This window comes from Furipterus horrens, unplaced genomic scaffold (assembly GCF_987537825.1).
Source record: "Furipterus horrens unplaced genomic scaffold, mFurHor1.1.pri manual_scaffold_4, whole genome shotgun sequence".
Lineage (NCBI taxonomy): Eukaryota > Metazoa > Chordata > Mammalia > Chiroptera > Furipteridae > Furipterus > Furipterus horrens.
The window spans coordinates 92,609,338-92,631,705 of NW_028327174.1; the positions used below are offsets into that span (position 1 = coordinate 92,609,338).

Here is a 22,368-nt window from a genome sequence, read left to right on the forward strand (position 1 = left end):
ATAATCATACATAGACAAGACTGTTTCCTCCTAAAGAGCACTGGTGAAGAAAATTAAATATTTTTGCCAAAAGTATCAACTAGGGAAGCCTAGACGGTAATTTGAAAGGACAGGCACATTTTAAAGGAAATTGCTTTTAAAAGCCCTGTTACTACCAAAAGGTGTGGGGATCAAGACCAATATGACTCTTTTCCATTCCAGAGAATGGGGTCTCCTTTTTTGTCACTTGAACACTTTGTAGCTTCTTAGGATGAATACTTCTCCTCTCGAATGAATACTCAGTAATTCTTCCAACATTTCCCAGTTAATCTCTCCAACCCAGGAGCAGAAAAGGAGAGGACGACTCAGCAACCCTCTGGAAATCTCTGCTAGAATTCAGTGCTAGTATCTTACACTTACAGTCTGCAAGTTATTTTCATGTTCCCTATCTTAAACCCTGTTTTTGAATTGCAAATTCTCTTCCATCCCGAATTGTCACTGCTACTAAGCTAATACATCTAAATGCCCCAAAACCTTGAGGCTGAGAACCCACAAAAGGTAAGCATTTCACTTAACTAAAGCACTGCAGTATTTGTCAAGCAAACCAGGTGGTCATTTTTAAAAATCTTACATATAAAAAGTCTTAGCAAATATTAGCCTTTAGAGAATGAACTCTTCTCAGTGCTTAAATCTACTTTCTGGGCCCTAAAGGGACATCAAAACAGAAGCCCCTACACCTAAGTAGAGTGGGTTTGCCCCTCCCAGAGTGGTTACAATGCAGGTGCTTCTCAAACTTCAGACTTGCAATGGTCCTGCCTACCACTACCCACCAAGAAATCTCATTTTCAGTAAATGCCATCTGCTGCACTTGCAGATCACATACGGTTTTCAATCCAATCTGAACAGCTCATCAAAGCATTAATTACAGCTAGGTGGCAACTCAACAATGAAGAAGGCTTTAAAACAATGTCAAAGCACGAGTCAGAGAACTAATCAAGAGTATTTGTTGAAAAATAGTATTATTGTGTTAGACTAACTTGTCAGCACCTTCACATAAAAAATACAAGCTCTAAAAAACCTTCATCACTAAAGCCAACATCTCAACCATTCAAGTAAAGAATTTACTGACTTCTTTCTAAACAAGAATCCATTTACACATTTATATGCATGTTTCCCCTAATGGAATTATTTACCTTTTGTCGCCTTTTCTCTTTCCTTTTGTCTTCTGTGTCCTGTAGCATTTTTTCTTTCCAGAGGTCAAAGAAATAGGAAGGATCAGTATAGAACTTCAGTCCATCCTTTTTATCATCTCTATAAACCAAAGTATTACAAGTCAGAAAAAAAAGTTGTTAGATATCTATATACGTGGTTAACATAATTCACTTTTAACTCATGAGATTATAACATTTGCATGGGGCATTTTAACTGTCCTAGACATTAAGTTTCTCAGATTTCCTTACTTGAAACAAAGATCAGCAACTTTTTCTAAAATAATTAGGTAAAAAGTACTCTTGCAAACTTGGATTTAAGTAGAGAAAATGGCTCCTAAAAATCACAATATAGCTCATAACAGTAATATCTAATCCCTCAATTATTTCAGGATGTGTTCTGTTTATTGCAATAGGGGGTTATACACAGAAACAGATGGATTCTTTATTCACACACACATTTACTTCCATTCTGGAGTGTCAATGTCATGAGGATAAAGATTAGTAATACTCTGTCCCTTTTTCTCAACCAGGTTTGCTCAACATCTAAAAATTCATTTGGAAAAAAAGCAAAATATTTTGACTAAGAAAACATGTGATGAAGTATTTTTAAAGTGGAAGTAACCCATAAAGAAAATTCACTTGCAGCTATTTCATTTCTAAACACTGCTACAATTACTATGGTCTAGAGAATATTTCAAGTCTTCATATAAAATATTTATTTATCATAAAACCAGTAATAATGCAGCCAACCTGAATACAAAGTTGTAATGCAAATCAACAGCAAATCTCAAAATAATCAGGATACAAAGTAAACACTTCTTTTTTTTTTAAGATTTTATTTAGTTAGTTTCAGAGAGAAAGGAAGGGAGGGAGAGAGGGAAAGAAACATCAATCAGTTGTCTCTTGCATGCCCCAACTGGGGACGCTATCCGCAACCCAGGCATGTGCCTTGACTGGGAATCAAACTGGTAACCCATTACTTTGCAGTATGGTGCTCAATCCACTGAGCCACACCAGCCAGGGCAACACTTATTCTATTAATGCTTTAAAAAGTATCTGGCCTACAGATTTACCTTCAAAAGGAAGCAAAACACTTAGATTTCAAATCAGTATTTCACAAAGTCATTTAAGGCACATAGAAGAAGCAAAAATTAGTGAAGTAAGTATCAGAAAGTTTATGCCCAGTCAAAAAAAGCAAAGTGAATTATTCTAGGAGAAAAACCTGTCTGTCCTTGAAGCCCCTGCTATGCTATCATCAAATAATAATGGTTCTAGTTTCTGTGAGGGTTATGATGGTCCCTCTCTCTAAAAATCAGCAACAAACCAGTGCATTTCACTCTAAACCTCAGATTACTTAAAATCCTGCCTTTTCTTTTCCAAATTCCTAATTGATATGCACCTGCATTACAGAGATTTTATTAATAACATTATGTGAAAAATGTAATTTGCTTCCCTAAATACAAGGCCTCCAATATAGATGAAGATATAGGAAATCTGAGGATGAACTTGCTGCAAAATTTAAGATGTATAAAATGCACATTAAAAAATGGAACTAATACTTAAATGAGGGCAGAAACTCCCACAAGTGAACAAATGTTAACCTTGACATAAAAATATAAGCAGAAATGTCCTATGTTTATAGCAACTAAACATTTGATCACTTGATTTTTCAATCATTCCTTTTTTTTTAGTATAATTTTATTGATTATGCTATTACAGTTGTGCCAATTTTTTTTCCCCTTGCTCCCCTCCACCCATTTACCTACTTATCCTCCAGCAATCCTAACCCCCTTGGTTCATGTCCCTGGGTCATGTATGTACGGTCTTTGGCTTCACCCTTGCCTGTACCATTCTTAACTTCGCCCTGTCTATTTGAGCCTACCAGTCATGCTTCTTGATCCCTGTCTGCACCATTTCCTCATTTCTCCTTTTTCCCTGCTCCCAGCTGATAACCCTCCAAATGATCTCCACATCTATGATCCTGTTCCTGTTCTGATTGTTTATTTTTGTTTTTATTTTTTAGATACTGTTGTTGATAAGTTTTGAGTTTGTTGTCCTTTTAATGTTAATAGTTTTGTTCTTTTTCTTAAATAAGTCCCTTTAAAATTTCATCTAATAATGGCTTGGTGATGATGAACTCCTTCAGCTTTACCTTGGCTTGGAAGCACTTTATCTGCCCATCCATTCTAAATGATAGCTTTGCTGGATAGAGTAGTCTTGGTTGTAGGTTCTTGCTTTCCATCACTTTGAATACCTCTTGCCAGCCCATTCTTGCCTGCAAAGTTTCTTTTCAGAAATCAGCTGATAATCTTACAGGCACCCCTTTGTTGGTAACTTTTCTTTTCTCTTGCTGCTTTTAAGATTCTCTATCTTTAACCTTTGGCATTTTTATTATGGTATGTCTTGTGTAGTCCTCCTTGTGTCTAGCTTGTTTGGGACTCTCTGTGCTTCCTGAACTTGTATGTCTATTTCCTTTGCCAAATTTGGGAAGTTTTCCTTCATTATTTTTCACATAAGTTTTCAATTTCTTGCTCTTCCTCTTCTCCTTCTGGCACCCCTATTATTCAGATGTGGGCACATTTAAAGTTGTCCCAGAGGTTCCTAAGCCTCTTCTTGTTTTTCTCAATTCTTGTTTTCTCTTTCTGTACTAGTTGACTGTTTATTTCTTCCTTGTGTTCCAAATCATTGATTTGAACCTTGGTTTCCTTCCCTTCACTACTGGCTTCATGTGGATTTTCCTTCATTTCATTTAGTATAGCCTTCATTTCTTCCCTGTTATACTTAATCTTGTTTGTCAAGTCTGAGCATCCTTATCACCAGCGTTTTGAACTCTGTTTCTGTTAGGTTGGCTATCTTCTTGTCACTCAGTTCTCCCACTGGAACTTTGATCTGCTCCCTCCATTGAGCCATACTATCTCCTTAACTTGATAGTCTCCTGTGTCTGCCTCTGTGTCTCAGGTAGAGCTGTCGCACCTGTTACGCTGTAAGGGGCAGAGCCTTAAGTATTTGTGAGTGTGGGGGCGACCTGTTCCCCCACATTGTGGTCCTATATGCTGGGGAAGGGGTCTGAGAGGGAACAGTGCCACCTGCTCAGCACTCGCCCCTTTTCCACCAAATAAAGGAACTCTGCTGAGAGACCAGGAGCTCTCTCCACCGCCCCAGCCCCCAATGGTTTTCATAGTCAGAAGCAGTGTGGCTTTATTTTCCCAACAGTGGAACTGTGAGTTGCCCTATCTGGTCTGGGGCGGCGATGGTTCCCCAGGTTTCCTTCCCAACTTTTCCAATGTGTGACTGCGTTTTCCACTGTCTGACCCCAGTCTCTGTGCTGCCACTGCCACTGGTGCCACTGCTGCTGCTGCTGCTGGTGCCGCCGGTGCCACTGGTGTCACCGCCCAGGTACTGCTGGTGCTGCAGCCACTGCTGGTGCACCACCTGGCTACTTCTCCGCCCCAGCTCTGCCCCTCCTACTGGTCTGGATAAGTATGTCTTCTTTCTTAGCTGGACTTCCTTTCAGTTTGATTTTCTGGAACTTCTGATTGACTTTTATAATTTTTTTTTTAAGTATATTTTATTGATTATATTGTTACAATAGTTCCAATTTTTTTTTTTCCCCTTTGCTCCCCTCCGCCCAGCACCCCCCTTCCCCAACAATCCCCTCTCCAAGTCCATGCCCATGGGTCGTACATACAAGCTCTCCCGCCTCACCCTTTCATATATTCTTCTTCTTCTTTTTTTAAAATTAATTAATTAATTAGTTAAATATTTTAACAATAAAAAATAACAATTCCTCCCTCTCAGACTTAAGACCCTTTACAATCTTATAAAGGACAATGGATGAAGGTCTCGAGCTCCTCTAGCTGCTTCAAGCTGGACATGGTCGTCGTCCTACCTACCCGTGGGTCAAGAAATCCCTAATAAGAGTGGGGATGTGGAGGGGAGGGTGGCCTTCCCACAAGGGGAAGGATCGTGCAGACTCCAGGTTGGTTGGCTGTCTCTGGACGACGGCATGCTTGGTTTGACAGGCTGGCATCCTTGTTGTATTCTGGGGGCAACAGGGTTAAAGGACATCATTTAATCCGTAACCACTAGGTGACAAAAGACAGGTATTAATTTTTCAATGTCCCACATTAGGGAAAAGAAGGGCTTCTTTGGAGGAAGGTGTGCCAGGTACATCTCACCTGTCCAAAACCCTTTTGCCCATTATACTTATTTTGGACTGAGGGAAATATTTTAGGTTTCCCCCATCTCAGGCCTCTGGGCTTTTTCTGTCCAAGCCATTAGGATAGAAAAGAGAAACCAGTTTTAAAGTGAAGCCCACAGACCACCCCGTTCTTCACCAACCCAGCCACTTAGTTCAGCCAAACCATTGAGTCTCAGGAGGCAGCAATGCAGACAGGATTAAGTGAGGCCTATGCATACAGATAATCACTCAGGTAATGAGATTGTAGGCTTATGCCCTTTGAAAACAGAAAACACATGTTAATTTATGTAACATAACCCACATACAAGTCTCTAAATCTGTAGGACTGTCTTATCGGAAGGAAAATCCTTGTCCTTCTAATATTCACTGAGCTTGCATTTCTATTCTTTATATTTTTATTCCCCCCCCACTAAAAAATTTTCTGTTTGTTTGTTTTTCCACTACAGTTGTCTCACTTTTTTTCCCCCTCTTGCTTCCCTGCACCCTGCCCCCCCCCACAGTCAGTCCCCACCCAGTTGTCCATGTCCATGGGTCATTCATACATGTTCTTTGACTAGACCCTTCCCCTTCTTACCCCTTCTCTCCCTCCCATCTCCCCCTTTGTTACTGTTAGTTTATTCCTTGTTTACATACCTCTGGTTCAATTTTGCTCATTTGTTTGTGTTGTTCATTAGTTTCCTGTAACAGGTGACAGCATAAGGTAATTTTCTTTTGTTGCCTGGCTTATTTCGCTAAGCATAATTCTCTCTAGTTCCAATCATGTTGTTGCAAATGGTAGAAGTTCCTTCTTTCTTTCAGTACTTATTCATTGTCATTTTCCCCCTTTGTACTCGTGTTCCTCTCTGTCTCTCTGTTTCTTCATCTTCTTAAAGCAGACCCTTTAGCATCTCTTGCAATGCTGGTTTGGTGGAGATGTATTCTTTTAGCCTTCTTTTGTCTTGGAAACTCCTTATTTCACCTTCCATTTTGAATGAAAGCTTTGCTGGGTAGAGTATTCTTGGTTGTAGGCCTTTGTTTTTCATTGCTTGGAATATTTTTTGCCATTCCCTTCTGGCTTGTAGTGTTTCTGCTGAGAAATCTGAGGATAGCCTTATTGGAGCTCCCTTGTATGTTATTAGTTGTTTCTCTCTTGCTGCTTTTAGGATTCTCTCTTTGTCTTTGAATGTTGGCATTTTAATTATGATGTGTCTTGAAGTGGGCCTGTTGGGGTTCATCTTCATTGGGACCCTCTGTGCTTCCTGGACTTGCGTGACTCTTTCTCTCGTCATGTTAGGAAAGTTTTCTGTCATTAGTTTTTCAAAGAGGTTTTCTATCCCTTGCTCTTCTTCTTCTCCTTCTGGAATTCCTATGATACGGATATTATTACGTTTCATGTTGTCCTGCAGCTGTCTTAGAACCTCTTCAGTCTTGTTCAGTCTTTTTTCATTTTGTTGCATTGTCTGGGAGTTTTTGTGTAGGTTGTCCTCCAGCTCGCTGATCCGATCTTCTGCTTCCTCTAGCCTGCTTTTAATTCCTTCTACTGTGTTCTTCAATTCAGAGATCGTATTTTTCATTTCCTCCTGGCTCTTATTGATAGCTTCTATGTCCTTTTTCATGCTCACGTAATTTTCTGTGAGTTCCTTGTAGTTTTTCTGGAGTTCTTTGAAGTTTCCGCTGAGCTCATTCAGCTTCTCCATAATCCATGTTTTGAATTCCATATCTGATAGTTCGCTCCCCTCTATTTCATTTAGCACTCTTTCTGGGGATTCTACCTTTCCTTTTGATGGGAGGTTGTTTCTCTGTCTCCCCATTTTTTTGACTCCTATTGTTTGTTGGTGCTTCTTGGAATGATCTGCACTTCCTGGATCTGCCTCTGGTGGCGTCAGATCATGTACCAGTCTGGCCCTAGGCAGCCTGTTGGAGACTTCCAGGGATCTACTGCTGTTGTCTGTCTTCTTTGATTGTTAATCTATTCAATCTGTGATTAGCTGTCAGGCTTAAGGACTGTGGGTGTGGCAGCTTAATTCCTGTAGGCAGGGCTTTTGCTTCCCCTCAGGCTGACGCCACTTGGAGGGGAATGGTCTACCCGCAGTACTGGGGATGAGTCAGCACTGGGACCCAGTCAGCTGCTCCTCCAGTTCTCCCCTCAAAGCCACCGTGTCAAATTCTCCCCAAGTGTCTCCAGTCCTCTCTGCCTTCCCTCTGCTTGAGCCCAGGGTAAGTGGTGGCCAAAATATTTTCGTATGTGATCCACTTAAGAGCTCTTTTTCTCCTGCTGTTTCTCTCCGGCTAGCAAGAAAGCCTGTGGCTTTTCGCTTTTCACAGCTGATACTATTTTACTTTCCACTCTGTCGCTTTAGGCTGGGAAGCCCAGCTGGGGGTTTAGACCCTGCCCTTCTCAGGGGGAATCCCCGGCTGCTGAGCTGTTTCTCAGCCCCTTCAGCTGCCACCCGTGGGAGCCCAGCCAGCCCTTCCACGTCTCCGCACTCCCTACCGGTCACGTTGTGATGTAGCGGCCTTTTCTGTCTCTCCGTGGTTATAAGACTTCTCTCCAGCTGGTGTTCGGTTCGTTATTCCAGATGATTTCTCCAAAATTACATTGTAAATCCAGACTAGTTCTAGGAGGGAGTTAGTGTAGCTTCCACTTACTCCTCCGCCATCTTGTTTCTCTGACTTTTATAATTTTTGAGGTAGATATATTCCTTTTTAGTTGTGAGAGGAGACGCAGTATGTCTACCTATGCCTCCATCTTGGCCGGAAGTCTTGCACTTCCCATACATTAACTGTGTCGTGAGTGTCATACTCAAGCTCAAATGCAAAAGTTTGTGCTTTACACACCCAAAATATTACTGTATTAACAAAGAGTAGATTTGAATTGGCACTGTTATTCTTACACTATTAAAAAGTCAGACATTTTTATTTTCCATAAAACTGAATACACACATAATATATATGAAGGTCAATTCTTCTCCATGAAATTAAAAAATTTTAAGTCACCATAAATATTTCATCTTGATCTTGATTAGCCATATATAAGTGTTAATTGAGTTTTCTGGTTTTTTTCCTTTAGAACAGAGTATTTAGTGAAGTTTCTTAGGAAAATTTTAGTAAGCAAGCCCTCATGGTTCCCAGTGCTGCAGTAAAACTGAAATTGTTGACCATCAAAATCATATGTTAAGGCATCAGGCTTACAATAACACTATTTTTATATATCATTCATTTTAAATAAGTATGCTAATGCCTCCAGAAAAGTATACTTGTTCCTTAGAAAACTGTGGCATCTCAGTCCTCTCCCATCAGCATCTCTACAGGCTCTCCTTCATGTTTCGAGAGAACTTTTCTGTCCATGCTGAAAGGAAGGGCTGCAGTCTGAACTGCTACTTTACCAGCAGAACTATAGGTCCGAAGATGGACTTTTGGACCATGATGAGGGACAGGAATCCAGACCAAGAAAAACCCAGGGCACCCCCTGAAAAAGACCAATGGCCCATGAAGGCAGCAATTCTGGAAGGCTTTGGCAGGAGTATTACCCACAGGGCTAACACTGTGGGGCAGGGAGGACCACTCCCCACCACAGTCTGCTCGTCGGAGGCTGATGGAATGTGCCCCACAGAAAGGGTAAAAAGATGGGTGAGAGACTCAATGTACAATGAGAAAGCACATGAAAAAGGGAGACAGGAAAAAAAGTGACAGAAAATATGGAAAGAAAGAAAAAACTGATGTGGTGGGAGGTAGCACAGGCGCTATACAAAAGCATTTTTAGTTTCTTAATGTTATTTTTTGTACTTATTTATTTTTCATTCTTTTTCTTGAAAGTCTAGTCCTGATGATGTGTCCTATCATTTTACAATAACAGAAAGTTAATTTGATGATTGTATTTTCACTCTTAAAAACCCCTAATGCTGCAGAATAATTTTTCTGAATTAAATAATAAATGTCTCTGCAGGGCTGAAATGCTGAGACAGTTACTTTGCTGCATTGTAACTGAATTATGCAGCTCCTTTAAAGCTGACTTTGAATATAAGGAACAACATAACCATACACAATAGTGTTATGTAATATGCTCACTTCTATTAAGATATCTACATTTAAAAGCTAAAATTAGAACTCACACTTTTCTGGTAAGTTTATCTATATTCTGAAATATTAATATTTTAACAATTTTGTTTCAATGACTAATTCCTTTGTCTACAATACTGAAATTCTTATTTTCAAAATTTGAAAGATACTTTCACAGCACTGTCAGCCTCCTTCAACTTACCTGTCCCGAAGAGGTCCTCGGAACACACGAAGCCTTACCTGTATGGTGTCAGGATATTCAGAGGAGGTGGCTTATCACTCTGGTTGTAGATGTCAGCAACAGGGTTAGGAATGCTGTTCTTCGAAACCACTTGCTGGTCTTGGACTGTGGAACTTTTGAAAGCCTTTTTCATGTTGATATCCTGTAGTGACACTATTTAGAGAAAAGTCCCCCAAGTTGAGTAATATGAAAATATTTTAATTGTTTAGAAATAAGTATTATTTAAGTCACAATCATACACAACTCCTAGAATAACCAAATATTTTTTATTTTTTAGTTAAAAACATGCTGATGTAGCATGTGCATTCCTTCCCTCTTATAAGTCACGGTTATCTCTATGAAGTCAAGTCATATCTTTCTTCATTTGTAGCGATCTAATTACTTCATTGAACCTAGTATTAGAGCATCCTTCTTTATTTAAATAGTATTTATTTAAAAACACACATAAACAGTTATGAGTATACCATCATGTAAATACATAGATTTGGGTATCCTGGGGAGTAGGGGGGACACTGGAACAGTTAGTATGAGTTAAATTATAATATATGTAAGAAAAATTTCTGCAAAATATAAAAAAATGTTAAAAAAGGCACTTAAGTTTTTCTGACATTATCATTAAGGAGAGACAACAAAGCTTTTCAACATATAGTCCTAGAAATTAAGTAGCATGATACAAAACTATACTAAGGAATGAGAACATCAGGGCTGATTATACTTATTTCTTGTGTTTGTACAAATGTTACATCTCATGTATTAAGTCATCTGACTTTGACAAAAGCTTTTTGAGGTGAGCAAACTGGTCCATTAATCCACTTGACCAATGGACCTGAGACTCAGGAGATACCATAAAATCTCATGAAATTTAACCTACTTTTCCAGTGTAAGGTTTATCACAAGCATTTCAATTCTGTAATTGAAGGAAAGGGAGAGAGATAGTATCTATCAGTTTGATACCAATTTGAAAGTAAATGATTTACTTAAGATGTTAAAAATTCCTTCTCCGAATAAGCCAAGTAGCTATTAACATCTTAGTTTTTAAAAATAGAAGATAAATTTTAAAAATGAGGCTACAAAGAGCATGCCTTTAGCTCCCCCATTATTGTTGGAAAAATCAGTAAGAATGTTTATAATGGATATTAAACTTTTAGTGTTCTTCATTTTTGTTAGATTTCTAATTCACTAATTTAATTCTGACCTTTGAAAAAGATGTTAAATGAGGGATGAATTCCATAAATAACCACATTAAAAAATAAAACCTTCACTTTTTATTAATACAACTATTATAGGTCTAGCAGAAAAATCAGATGCTAGGATCATTTTATTTTAATGCAATAAGAGAAATTATAACTATCATTACATAAAGGTAAAAATAATTTTAAACCTGAACATTTTTCTCAAAGTCAACATGAAATGGCAGTTCTTATACCTTTTTTACAGACTTTTTTCCAGTCTAATTTCAATCCTTCATTCAAAAGATATAGGAGGTGAACTTTTAAAAAAGCAATTGATTTTGTTGAGACTGCCACCATTTCAGGGTGTATCATCAAAGTGATTACAGTTAACTACACATACTTTGCCAATATTAACAGTATTTTAAGACCCTGAAGCCTAAAGGGTTTCAGTAAATGCTATTTCTGAGATGTTAAATCACCAAGATCATTTACAGGCATCAACCGAACAAGAATATGGAGGGTAAGTCTTCAATCTGTAACACTCTATACGCAAAACCTTCCCTCTTAATTTGGATTGATTCTGTCATTTGTAGGTAAGAAATATCTTTAAAATAACCACCGATAACCCAAATTAGGACTTCTAATACTGACTGCATTTTAAAAATCCTTTAAAAGAAATACTACATATGTAATTTTTTTAAAAAGAGAGAGTATGGCATATGAACTAGACAAGGTATGAATCTTTTAATCACTAATTAACCCAAAATTGTGGGTTGTTCCCCCTCTGTGTTGTTCTAGCAAAAGACAAGATGAAAAATCAGGATTCTACCCCAAGGAAAAAGCAGTAATTGCCCTGCAATTAATTACTACTGTCTTGTCAAGATCACTTCTAGCTCATGCCTTCATGCAATTACCTACCCTCTTCCACTGTTGAATCCAGTTGGGTAACTTTGACAGCGAGGCGATCAATTCTGTCTTGAAGAGAATTTGCTCTGATGTAAAAGTTGTTAGCCTCATTAAATAACTCACCAAATATGTCTTCAGCATGTTTGCCTATAGGAGAAAATGAATGGAGGAAGCCATCTGTTAAGAACTGCTGAGGCGGCCTTCACACATTCTCACTAACACTGATTACTGTCAACACATGGGATTCTGTGCAAATGATTATAAAAATAAAGTGTCACAGTCAAGGGCCTTCAGAAGTTTTGAAAATTTATTAGAGTTGTGCACACACATCTGAAATTTACCCAAAGTTGTAGAATTTTAAAATACTCCAGATAGTATAGAATTTTTATTTAATTGCTACATGAGCGATCACGCAAGTTGTTTTCCATTAAATTAAACATCTCTGAAAAAATTACTCTAATTTTGCATGCTTTATGTATACATAGAATCTCAGGACCTAAACTTTCTTTCTACTTGCAAGGATAATTCAATAAAGTAGGTTGGTTTCTAAATTTAGGATTTTATCTTATTCACAATTAGACATATTAGATATCTTACATTGTGCCTAACACTTTCCAATGGCATTAAATTGTTCTAATTCATATTTTGAAATCTAGGTATACAGTGCTGTCTCTGGAACTCTCTAAAAATCAATATTTTGAATTTTGTGTTTAATTTTTCTGTATGGATCACCTCTACATTCCTGTGAGTGCTAGACACAACTACTTTTCTTAAAAGTGTAATTAATAATTTCTGAAAAATCTAACAGGCAAGATAAGAAGTGTATCTGCCTATGCTGAATTTCCAAACGCTAACACCATTCCTTTATTCACTCGACAATCATTTAGTAACTGCATCCTGTCTCCTCCAACAAAAATACCACTTTTTAAGATAAACTTCCTTTTTAAGAACAGTTTTAGGTTCACAGCAAAAGTGAGCAACAAGTACAGAGAGTTCCTTATACCCCCACCCCCACACATGCAGAGCCTCCCCAACTATCAACATCCAGCACCAGAGCAGTACATTTGTTATAACTGATGAACCCACACTGACACATCATCACCTGAAGTCCAGTTTACATCAGGGCTCACTCTTGCTGTCATACATCCTATGGATTTTGACTTTGGTATGATTGTATGTATCTACATTTATAGTATCATATAGAATAGTTTCACTGCCCTAAAAATCCTATGTGCTCCACTAAACCATCTTCCACTCAACCTCTGGCAACTACTGATCTTTTTACTGTCTCCATAGTTTTCTCTTTTCTCAAATGTTATATAGTTGGAATCATACAATATACTGTATAGCCTTTTTAGTTTGGCTTATTTCACTTAACATTATGCATTTAAGGTTCTTTCATGCTTTTTCATGGCTTGAGAGTTCATTTCTTTTTATCACTGAATAACATCCTACAATCTAAATGTATCACAGTTCATTTATCCATTTAGCTACTGATGGACATCTTGGTAAGCTCCAGTGTTTAGTAATTATGAATAAACATTTGGGTTCAGATTTTTGTGTGAACATAAGTTTGGGTAAACAACAAGCAGCACAATTGCTAGACTGTATGGTAAATGTATGTTTAGTTTCCTAAGAAGGGGCCAAACTGTCTTCCAAAGCGGCTGTGCCATTTTGTACCAGCAGTGAGTGGGAGTTCCTGTTGCTCCACACCCTCATGAGCACTTGGTATAGTTCCTGTTCTGGAGTTTAGTTACTCTAATAGTGCCTGCCTACTCTGAATGTGCCAGGCACATCTACATCCTATCTCTCTTTAATTTGAATTTCCCCATGACATATGATATGAACCATCTTTTCATATGCTTAGTTGCCACCTGTGTATATTCCGTTTTGGGGTATCTGTTTAGGTGGTTTCCCCATTTTTTATTCAGGCTGTTAGTTTTCTTGTTGTTAACTTTTAAGAGTTCCTTGTATAATTTGGATACCAGTCCTTTATCATGTTGTCTTTTGAGAATATTTTCTCCCTGTCTATGAACTGTCTTCTTATTCTCTTGGCTGTATCTTTCACAGAGCAGAAGTTTTTAGTTTGAATGAAATCCAGCTTATCAATTATATAGTTCATTTGTCAGACCATTGGTGTCGTGTCTAAGAAATCATCACCTTAGGTCATCTAGACTTTCTCTGTAGGGGACTGCTTTGTGTGGTACTGGGAACTGTAGCCCCACTGTGAGCTAGGCCTTGTAAAAGGCTTGTACGTCTCAACCAGAAAACCGCGAAAGCTGGAGGCAGGCATGACCTGATAATTTCCCTGGGGGTCCCGTGGGAAATCGGCTTAAAGAATGCATATTATGCTTTGAAGTTTGCTCTGCTCTCACCTGGTGATTCTTTGGCACCAGAGAATCCTGCGGACCTTGACCTAAAGCAATCACTGTGCTCTTTTCATTGTTATCCGTAATCCCTAGAAGCTAATGGTAACCTAAGCATTTTGAGTTAATTGGTGATTTATGTATCCTGACTGTATACCCCTATCCCTACCATTCTCAATAAAAGGCACAAGGAAAGGGAGCTCGGGGCTTTTCTCCTCTAGAGAGAACTGCCACCTCTCTTCCTCCCAGACAGAAATCAGTGTCCGGGTTAGCTCATTTCTCCTCATCCGTGATCCTGAAACCTCTGCAGGACAGAGTTTCCACTGAGCCGAGGGCATGCCCCCACATTTCTCCTATGTTCTCCTCCGGTTCTAGAGTTTTAATATTTAAGTCTGTGATCCATTTTGAGTCAGTTCTTGTGAAGAGTGTAAGGTCTTTGTTAAGACCTATCATTTCTTTTTATTTGCATATTCTATCAATTTATCACTCAAATGAGAAGAGAAGCTGAACCTTCCAGTAAGAAAACTTACTTGGAGCAAGAGTAACCATTATATTTTCATAATGCTTCATGGTGCTCTCATATCCACTTTGCAGACTCTCTGCTGTGGTCCATAAGACGATACACTCAGTGAGAGAACCACGGCTGCCTGATCAGCGCTGTAGCCCAGTCCTAGGACAATGCCTCCCGGCACACACCTATTCAATGAATGAGTGAGCTCATGAGGTAAACAGGGAGCTCTACTTTCATTTTCCAGGTGACTAAACTGAGCGTCAGAAACATGGTCTGTTCAAATTTTATGACTAGTAAATGGGAGAAATAGATGAAACAAACACTCAGTCTTCAAACTTCTAATTCCCTCCTCTTATCATATATTTTCCTGAACTTCCTTAGCTAGAAATTAGCAACATCCATGAATTATTTCAGGTCACAAGGCACTTGATAATTTCCTGTTTACTTAATAAAATGGAGGCAAATATTTTTCTGCTTAAATGGTTACTTACAGACACTAGATAAGTACTTCTTTTGAATTTAAACTGGTACAATTTTGTAAATTCTAACGGTGTAACTGTCTTAACAAGAGGAACTTCCTATTAAAATATGAGACCAATAAAGAAATCAATAAAAACGGCAGCCTAACCCAGGTGAGTAGTAAACTGTTCCTCCTAAAGTCATGTTATCTACAGTATGGTCTTCTGGAGTCACTTTAAATTCTGCCGATACTTCCCACTCCCACAATATACAAAATGGTTCCAAAAAGGCAAAGAAAGGAAGTCTTCATGCAAATTATGTTTTTAAACACTATAGCTAGATGTGCTATCCAGAATTAACGTTTGTTTGCTGCCCTATGAACTCTCCCCTGAGTGCCGGACCAGTGTATCGAATCTCTTGTGTTGATGTCCATGTCCAACCCAGTACAAGTTCTAATACAAATTACTTTCCACACTAACCCTGACTAACTTGCATTCCCATGTTGAAAGGCAACAACTTCCAAAATGAAGCCCAAGAAAGAAATGGAGTCATCTGACTCCTTCTCCATACAGCTCATGTGCATTAGGAATCTGCAAGAGAAGCAGTTGGCATACCATGTTTTCAAACTTACTGAGCCTAGAAACACCTAATAACATATTTCAGAACTACTGTCTTATGAAGCCCATTCAACTGGATAATCTGGAAACAAACACCAAGTTGTAACCAACTAATTTTTGTTTTTCTAGTTGACCATTCATAGTTTTAAAAAATTATTCCAGGGCAACTCCAAAAAAAATACCATTCCTTTCCCTTCAACTATGCAGAAATCTAATTAATAGGGACAGCATATGTCACCAAGAATGTGGGAGTCTCCAACAGTCTCTCGCAGAAGTTACACCAGTATTCTTAGAGCACCGCAACTATGGTTAAGAACCACACTCTGTGAGACACTATATACATGTAAGTTGAAAAGGATACGTAACAAATGCTCTTTACCTTCAGTGCTTAACTCTATTTGAAAAAAGGTGTATGTAATTGATACTATATTCCCATTGGAAGTTCTCGATTTATTGAAAAAACAACAGAAATTAAAGACTTCCATATTTAATCTTTTGCCAGGAGCTGAAAACTGACAAGTGACTAAAGGGAACCCCAGGGTAGTGGGGGGCGGGGGCCACGGAGAGCAACAGGGGAAAAATTGGGACAACGGTAAAAGAACAAGAGTAAAAAAATTTTTTTAAAGAATAAAGTGTTGCAATTATAGTATTCAGTTTTGCAAACAGCAACTTATTTGAGCAGCTTGATTTTATTCATCCTTTCAATGGCATGTTCATTAACAGCTAAACTAAAATAATTCTGAATTGAATTGAAGGCCACATTGAGGTAAGTACAACTCATTCATTCTTTATTGACAGAGTACTCTTTTGGATTTGTCAGGCCCATTATGAACTTGCATACAAGTATGCCAGGTTGAGAAGTATGCCTCTAGACTACCAAAGTATAAAAATTATGCATGGATTTTCAATTGTATTTAAAAACGAAGATTCAATGAAAACAATCATTATGTCTGTGATGAATCCTTTCCATGCAACAGGAAACCATTCATAACTAAATCCTTCAAAATTTTTAATATACACATCTAGCACTTAGATCTTGGTTTGTCAAGATTGTGCCTTTTCATTCTCTACTAAAAGGAAGCAGGCTCCTTGGAAAAATGACTGGTTCTAGGGCTGAGGGTGAAAAAGTACAACATGAGCTTAGAATATCTTGCTGTGCTTTTATGAGAAAAAGTAAATAAGTACTCAGAGAGTGGTGAGGCATGTCAAAAGGACACAGGAGCCAGCCTGAAAGGGCTCTGGGTGACCAAATTTGGAAAAATGTGAACATCAAAATAAATAACAAAGACAACGGATTATAACCAGACAATAAAATAAGAATCCATGAGTCCATACTGATACAAATAAATGAATGAATAAATAACAGGGAAAGAAGTGAAAGCACTTACAACATAATTCCAACTAATAAATGTAGAAGAAATTATGGAATGATAAAAACCACCATTCTATACTTCTACTATAAGTGTTTTGGGTAAGAATCATCAATGCATGCTCAGGCTAGTAGGGAGAAGTGGGATGGGGACAGGAGATTACAGTCTTAACGTGTCCTCCCGTAAGACACTTATTAATTATATAGGGGTAGGGGTAGGAAAATCCTATGCACAAAACGTTAACCACGGATCAAAGTTAACACGGGTACTTAACGGACAAGCAGATAGTCTGTGCTTCCTGATAAAATGCACTGACGATGACGTGCCATCACTGTGATAGTCCTGCCAATATCCTATAGCTAATCGTGAGGAAACATCAGAAGACACAGACCAAGGACCACTCCACAAAATAAATGGCTGGCTCCCTTTAAAAATGTCAAGTCACTAAAGTCAAAAAAAGACTGAGCTATTCCAGATTTAAGGAGGTATGTTTATTAACATGTATACAAATACACACATATATTGGAGAGGGAGGAGAAAGGAGGACAGGAGAAAAAGAGGAGTCTGAGGAAAAAAAAGAATGTAGTAAAATAATGTACGGGTGAAAGTTTATGAGAATTCTTTGTACTGTTTTTTGAGCTTTTTGTAAGACTGATATAATTTCAAAATAGAGTTTAAAAATAGACTTTTTACAGTACTGTAATAAAGTTCAATTGTGACTGACTTGCATAACAAGTCATGATTAGTGAGCCCTAAATTTTTTAAGTTGTTTTCCTACTATGAAAGCAATCCATACTTATTATAAGAAATACAGAAAACAGGAAAAATAAATAGGAAAAATGGCCCAAAGTCCAGCCTACACCATCAGCTGCTAACATTTTGATTTATTTTGTCTTGTTGTATTTGTAAGCCTATGAAAAGTAAAAAAAAAAACAACAGATTCTTTGAAATGTCTTTGAGTACAAATGTAATAAATGCTCCTAGTAGAAAATTTAGAAAACTCAGGAAAATAAAGTGTCACTCATAGTTAACTACAGTGATTTTTTTAATATACTCTTTACAATAGTCTTTCTAAGCATTTTATAAGAACTAAGATAACATGTTGATTATTAAGTATTTGCTGTCAGTTTATTCAGCAAATACTTATTAAGCACTGTGTACCAGGCACTTAAAAGATATACAGCCGTGAACACAGCTACATAGTTTGTTATCATACATGGACAGACAATGTCACACAGTGAGCAGCATTATGAAGAGAATTAGACAGTAAGGGAACACAGAGAGTGGTAGGCAGTGGGTGGTGTTTAAGTGGTCACTAAATGCCACCTAAGATGATAAGGGAACTCTACGGATATCTAGGGGAGGAACCTTCCAGGCAGAATGCAGAAGCATGCTGGGTATGTGAGAGCAGCATCAAGGAGGTCAGTGCGGCTGGAGCCCAGGGAGTGCAGAGAAAGTGGTAGCAGCAGACAGAGAAATAAACATCCTTACCTTTAGGGGTGGGTGATTACAGCAAAGCAGGGAGGTCAGATGCAAAGCTACTATAGAGCAGTGGGAGACTGTGGTGACTTGGGCTAGAATAGCAGCAGTAGAGGTGCTAACAGGTGTACAGATTTGTTATGTATTTTGAAGATGTTTGATGTTAGAGAGAGAAGAGACAAATCAAAAGCAACTGAAGAGTAGAGTTCCCATTTGCTAATAGGTGGGGGAGAGATGGAGGGAAGAAATAATTCAGTATTAGACATGCTAAGTTGAAATACTTATTAGAAATCCAAGTGAAGCTATCCAGTATATACAAGTTTGAAATCTAAGAGAGACATCTGAACTGAGGACACAGATTTTGAAGTCTCAGCAAAAAGATGGTATTTCAAGCCATGGGACCAGATGAGATTGCAGAGCAGCAAAGAGCATCAATCAGCATCTCAGCCCTCGAACAATCCAGCACGCAGAGGTTGGGAAGGTCATAGAAAGAGGCAAATTTTTAAAAACCTGTGAAGTAGGAGAAACATCAAGTGTGCTGGCACAGAAACCAGGTAAACAAAGTTTCTCCAGAAATGCTGCCAATGGATCAAGTAAGAGAGGGACTGAGCACTGGATTTGGCAACACGGAGGCCACTGTAATACTGACAAGCAGTTTCAAGAGTAAATGGGACATAACCTCAATGGGGACAAGAGACCATGAGGGAAGTAAGGGCAGTGGAGATACGAATGGTTCTTTAAGGAACCTTGCTGTGGAGGGCAGCAAGAAATGGGTCCATCGATAAAGGATGGTCTCAGTTTTATTTAGCTGGAAAATTTCTTAACATATTCCTATTTAGTAGGACTGATGTAGAGAGGGGGACTAGCTGATGCAGGGGAGAGATGGTAAATGGATGAGCAAGAGGCAGAGGGGTTTGGTGCTTTAGACGGAAACATGAACAGACACCATTTTAAAGGAGGATGAGGAAGACAGACAGTACTCAGCCATATCAGATTTGGCTGAAGGGAGATGTTTTGTTCTCCTCTGACTACTTGTATTTTCCCAGTGAAATGAAAAAAGCAAGGTCATCAGTTCGGTGGGGAGGTTTGAGGTGGAAAGAGAAGTATGAAATAGGCAGGAAAACCAATTAATACAGGAATTACAGCAGGATTTCTGAGCAACACTAAGGGCTCACCTGAGGAATGTGCTTAATTTTAAACCTTTCTTTTTTTCTAACATAAGCATTTAAAGCTACAAATTTCCCTCGAAGCACTTCTGTAACCAAATCCCACAAACACACTGGTCATTTGTGTGTTCATTACCACACAGTCAGAAATAGTTTTCAATTTCCTTTTTTATTTCTTCATTTTCCAACATGAGAATTTTCTAAAATGATTATTATAATTCTCATTATCATCAAACTCTTTATATCAGTCTTTTCAAATGAATCACTAAATGGCCAAGCCTATGTTCCACTATAGTGAACATTCCATGTTAACATTAAGAAATGTATTCTACAGGCATTTAGTGTTCTATAAATGTCAATTAAGTCACACTGGTTGGCAGTGTGGTTCAAACTTTCTACATCCTTACAGATTTTTTTTTTTTTTTGTCTGTCTCTTTGTTTCATCAGTTACTGAATTTTGTTAAAAATCTCCAACTATGATTCTGGGTTTGTCTAATTCTCCCTATTTTTATTTTATGTACTTTGGAGCTCACTTATTAGGTATATATACATTTAAGATTGTGTGTTTTTGACAGACTCACTTATCACTATGAAATGTCCTTTATCTGTTTTATACTCTATTTGATATTCATATAGCCACATAAGCTTTTTATGCTTTGTGTTTACATGATATATTTTTTCAGTATTTTCTTTAAATTTGTTTTTATCCTTAAAAAAATGCACGTATGTTAGCTGTTAAGTAGAATGTTTAAAATGTTTCCATTTAATGTAATTATTGATATAGCTGGATTTAATTCTACCACCTGGGCATTAGTTTTCCATTTGTTCCTTCTGTTCTTGTTTTTTTCCTGCCTTTTCCTGGGATAATAAAATAACTATCTTTGGATTCCATTTAATCTCCTCTATGTGTTATCCTACATGTTATTGGAAATTAAAACATGCATCCCTAAATCATCAAATTGTACTTTCACATAACACAGCATTTCATAAACAATGTAAAACATGACAGTATAAGTTCTATTTATTCCCTTCTACCCTTAGAGCTCTTATTGTATAATCTTAGTTTCACATAGTAAATAGTCAATAATCTTTTAAACAAATAGAATATAAACATATAATTTTTAATCATCTTTCTGGTGATCTTAATTTCTTCTTGCAGATCCTAGTTACCATCAGCCTAAAGAATTTCTTTTTTAGCATTTTTTTGTAGTGCAGGTCTGCCAAAATCTAATTCCCTCAGATTTTGTCAGTTTTTAGTTCACTTTCATTTCTGAAGGATATTTTTGTTGGTTATAGAATTATAGAATTACAATTTTTTCTTTTGTCACTTTATTTACTATTTTCTTGTTTCCACTGCTTCTGAAGATTAAGTCAGATATCATTCTTAACACTGTTCTCCCCTTTTTATTCTCTCTTACTTCTTTTAAGGTTTTTTCTTTACCTTTGTTATTTTAACAATATTACTATGATGTGACTAAATGTGGTTTTCTTTAATTAACACTCCCTAAAATTTGCTGAACTTCTCGTCAGTATTCAAAAATTCTCATCCATATTTTTCTGCCCTATGCTCCTTCTCACCTCTTCTTCTGAAACTCCAATTACAAATATGTTAGACCATTTGATATTGTCCCATATTTTAAATTCTGTTATTTTTTTCTTATTCATTGTCTCTTGTGAATCATTTTGGATAATTCCTATTGACTTGTCTCCAAGCTTACTAATCTCTTCTTCTTATGTCCAGTCTGCTATTAAGCCATAAAGTGAATTTTTTAATACTGTATTTTTCAGTTCTAGTATTTATTTTTCTTAATAGTTTCCATTTCTCTGTTGAAATTCCCTATTTCTTCACTTATGTTGTTCACATTCTTTATTTCAATGTAGTTTTTATTCTTTTTAAAATTTCCATATCTCTGCTCATATCATTCATGTTCTTGAATGTTGTTCACTTTTTATTAGAGCCCTTAGCAAATGAATCATATTTATTTTAAATTCATGGATTGATAATTCCAACATCCCCGCCTCATACCAATCTGGTTCTGATGCTTATTAGGTCTCTTCAAACTGTGGGTTTTTTTTTTTTTTTGCCTTTTAGTATGCCTTCTATTTTTTAAATTAAAAGGACTCTGGGGTATGGAAGCCTTTAGTGATGTGCTGGGACGGTGTTGGGGAGAGACAGTATTCCACAGTGCTATGACTTTTATCCTAGCTTTATTGAGGTATAATTGACAAATAAAATTGTATGTTTAAAGTGTATAATGTGATGATTATATATGTATAAATTGTGAAATGCTTATCAAAACCAACTTAATTAACACATCATCACTTCACATAGTTCTTTTTGGGAGAGGCACTTAAAATCTACTTCCTTAATTTTCTGATATTCAACGCAGTATTCTAAATTATAGTCAGATTCCAAGATCTTATTCATCTTATAATTGAAGGCTTCTACCCTTGACCAGCATCTCCCATACCCCATCCCACTGGTAATAGCCATTCTATTCTGTTTCTATGAGCTCGACTTTATTTTTAGATTCTATAATGTAAATGAGATCATACAGTGTTTGGCTTTTTCTGTCTGGCTTATTTCACTTAGCATAATGTCCTCTACATTCATTCATGCCACAAATAGCAGGATATCCTTCTTTCTTGTTG

At 37.5% G+C, this 22,368-nt stretch overlaps 1 protein-coding gene across 1 annotated transcript in view; it reads right to left on the bottom strand.

Moving 5' to 3' along the window:
• The window catches only part of WASF3 (WASP family member 3), a 73,088-nt gene that overhangs the window by 12,412 nt on the left and 38,308 nt on the right, over positions 1 to 22,368 (bottom strand). Inside the window, exons 3-5 of the mRNA XM_090275704.1 lie at positions 11,761 to 11,895; positions 9,670 to 9,823; positions 1,173 to 1,290 (exon numbers count right to left, since the gene is read on the bottom strand). Coding sequence (XP_090131830.1) covers positions 1,173 to 1,290; positions 9,670 to 9,823; positions 11,761 to 11,895 — 407 coding nt within the window. The remainder of the gene's footprint in view (positions 1 to 1,172; positions 1,291 to 9,669; positions 9,824 to 11,760; positions 11,896 to 22,368) is intronic.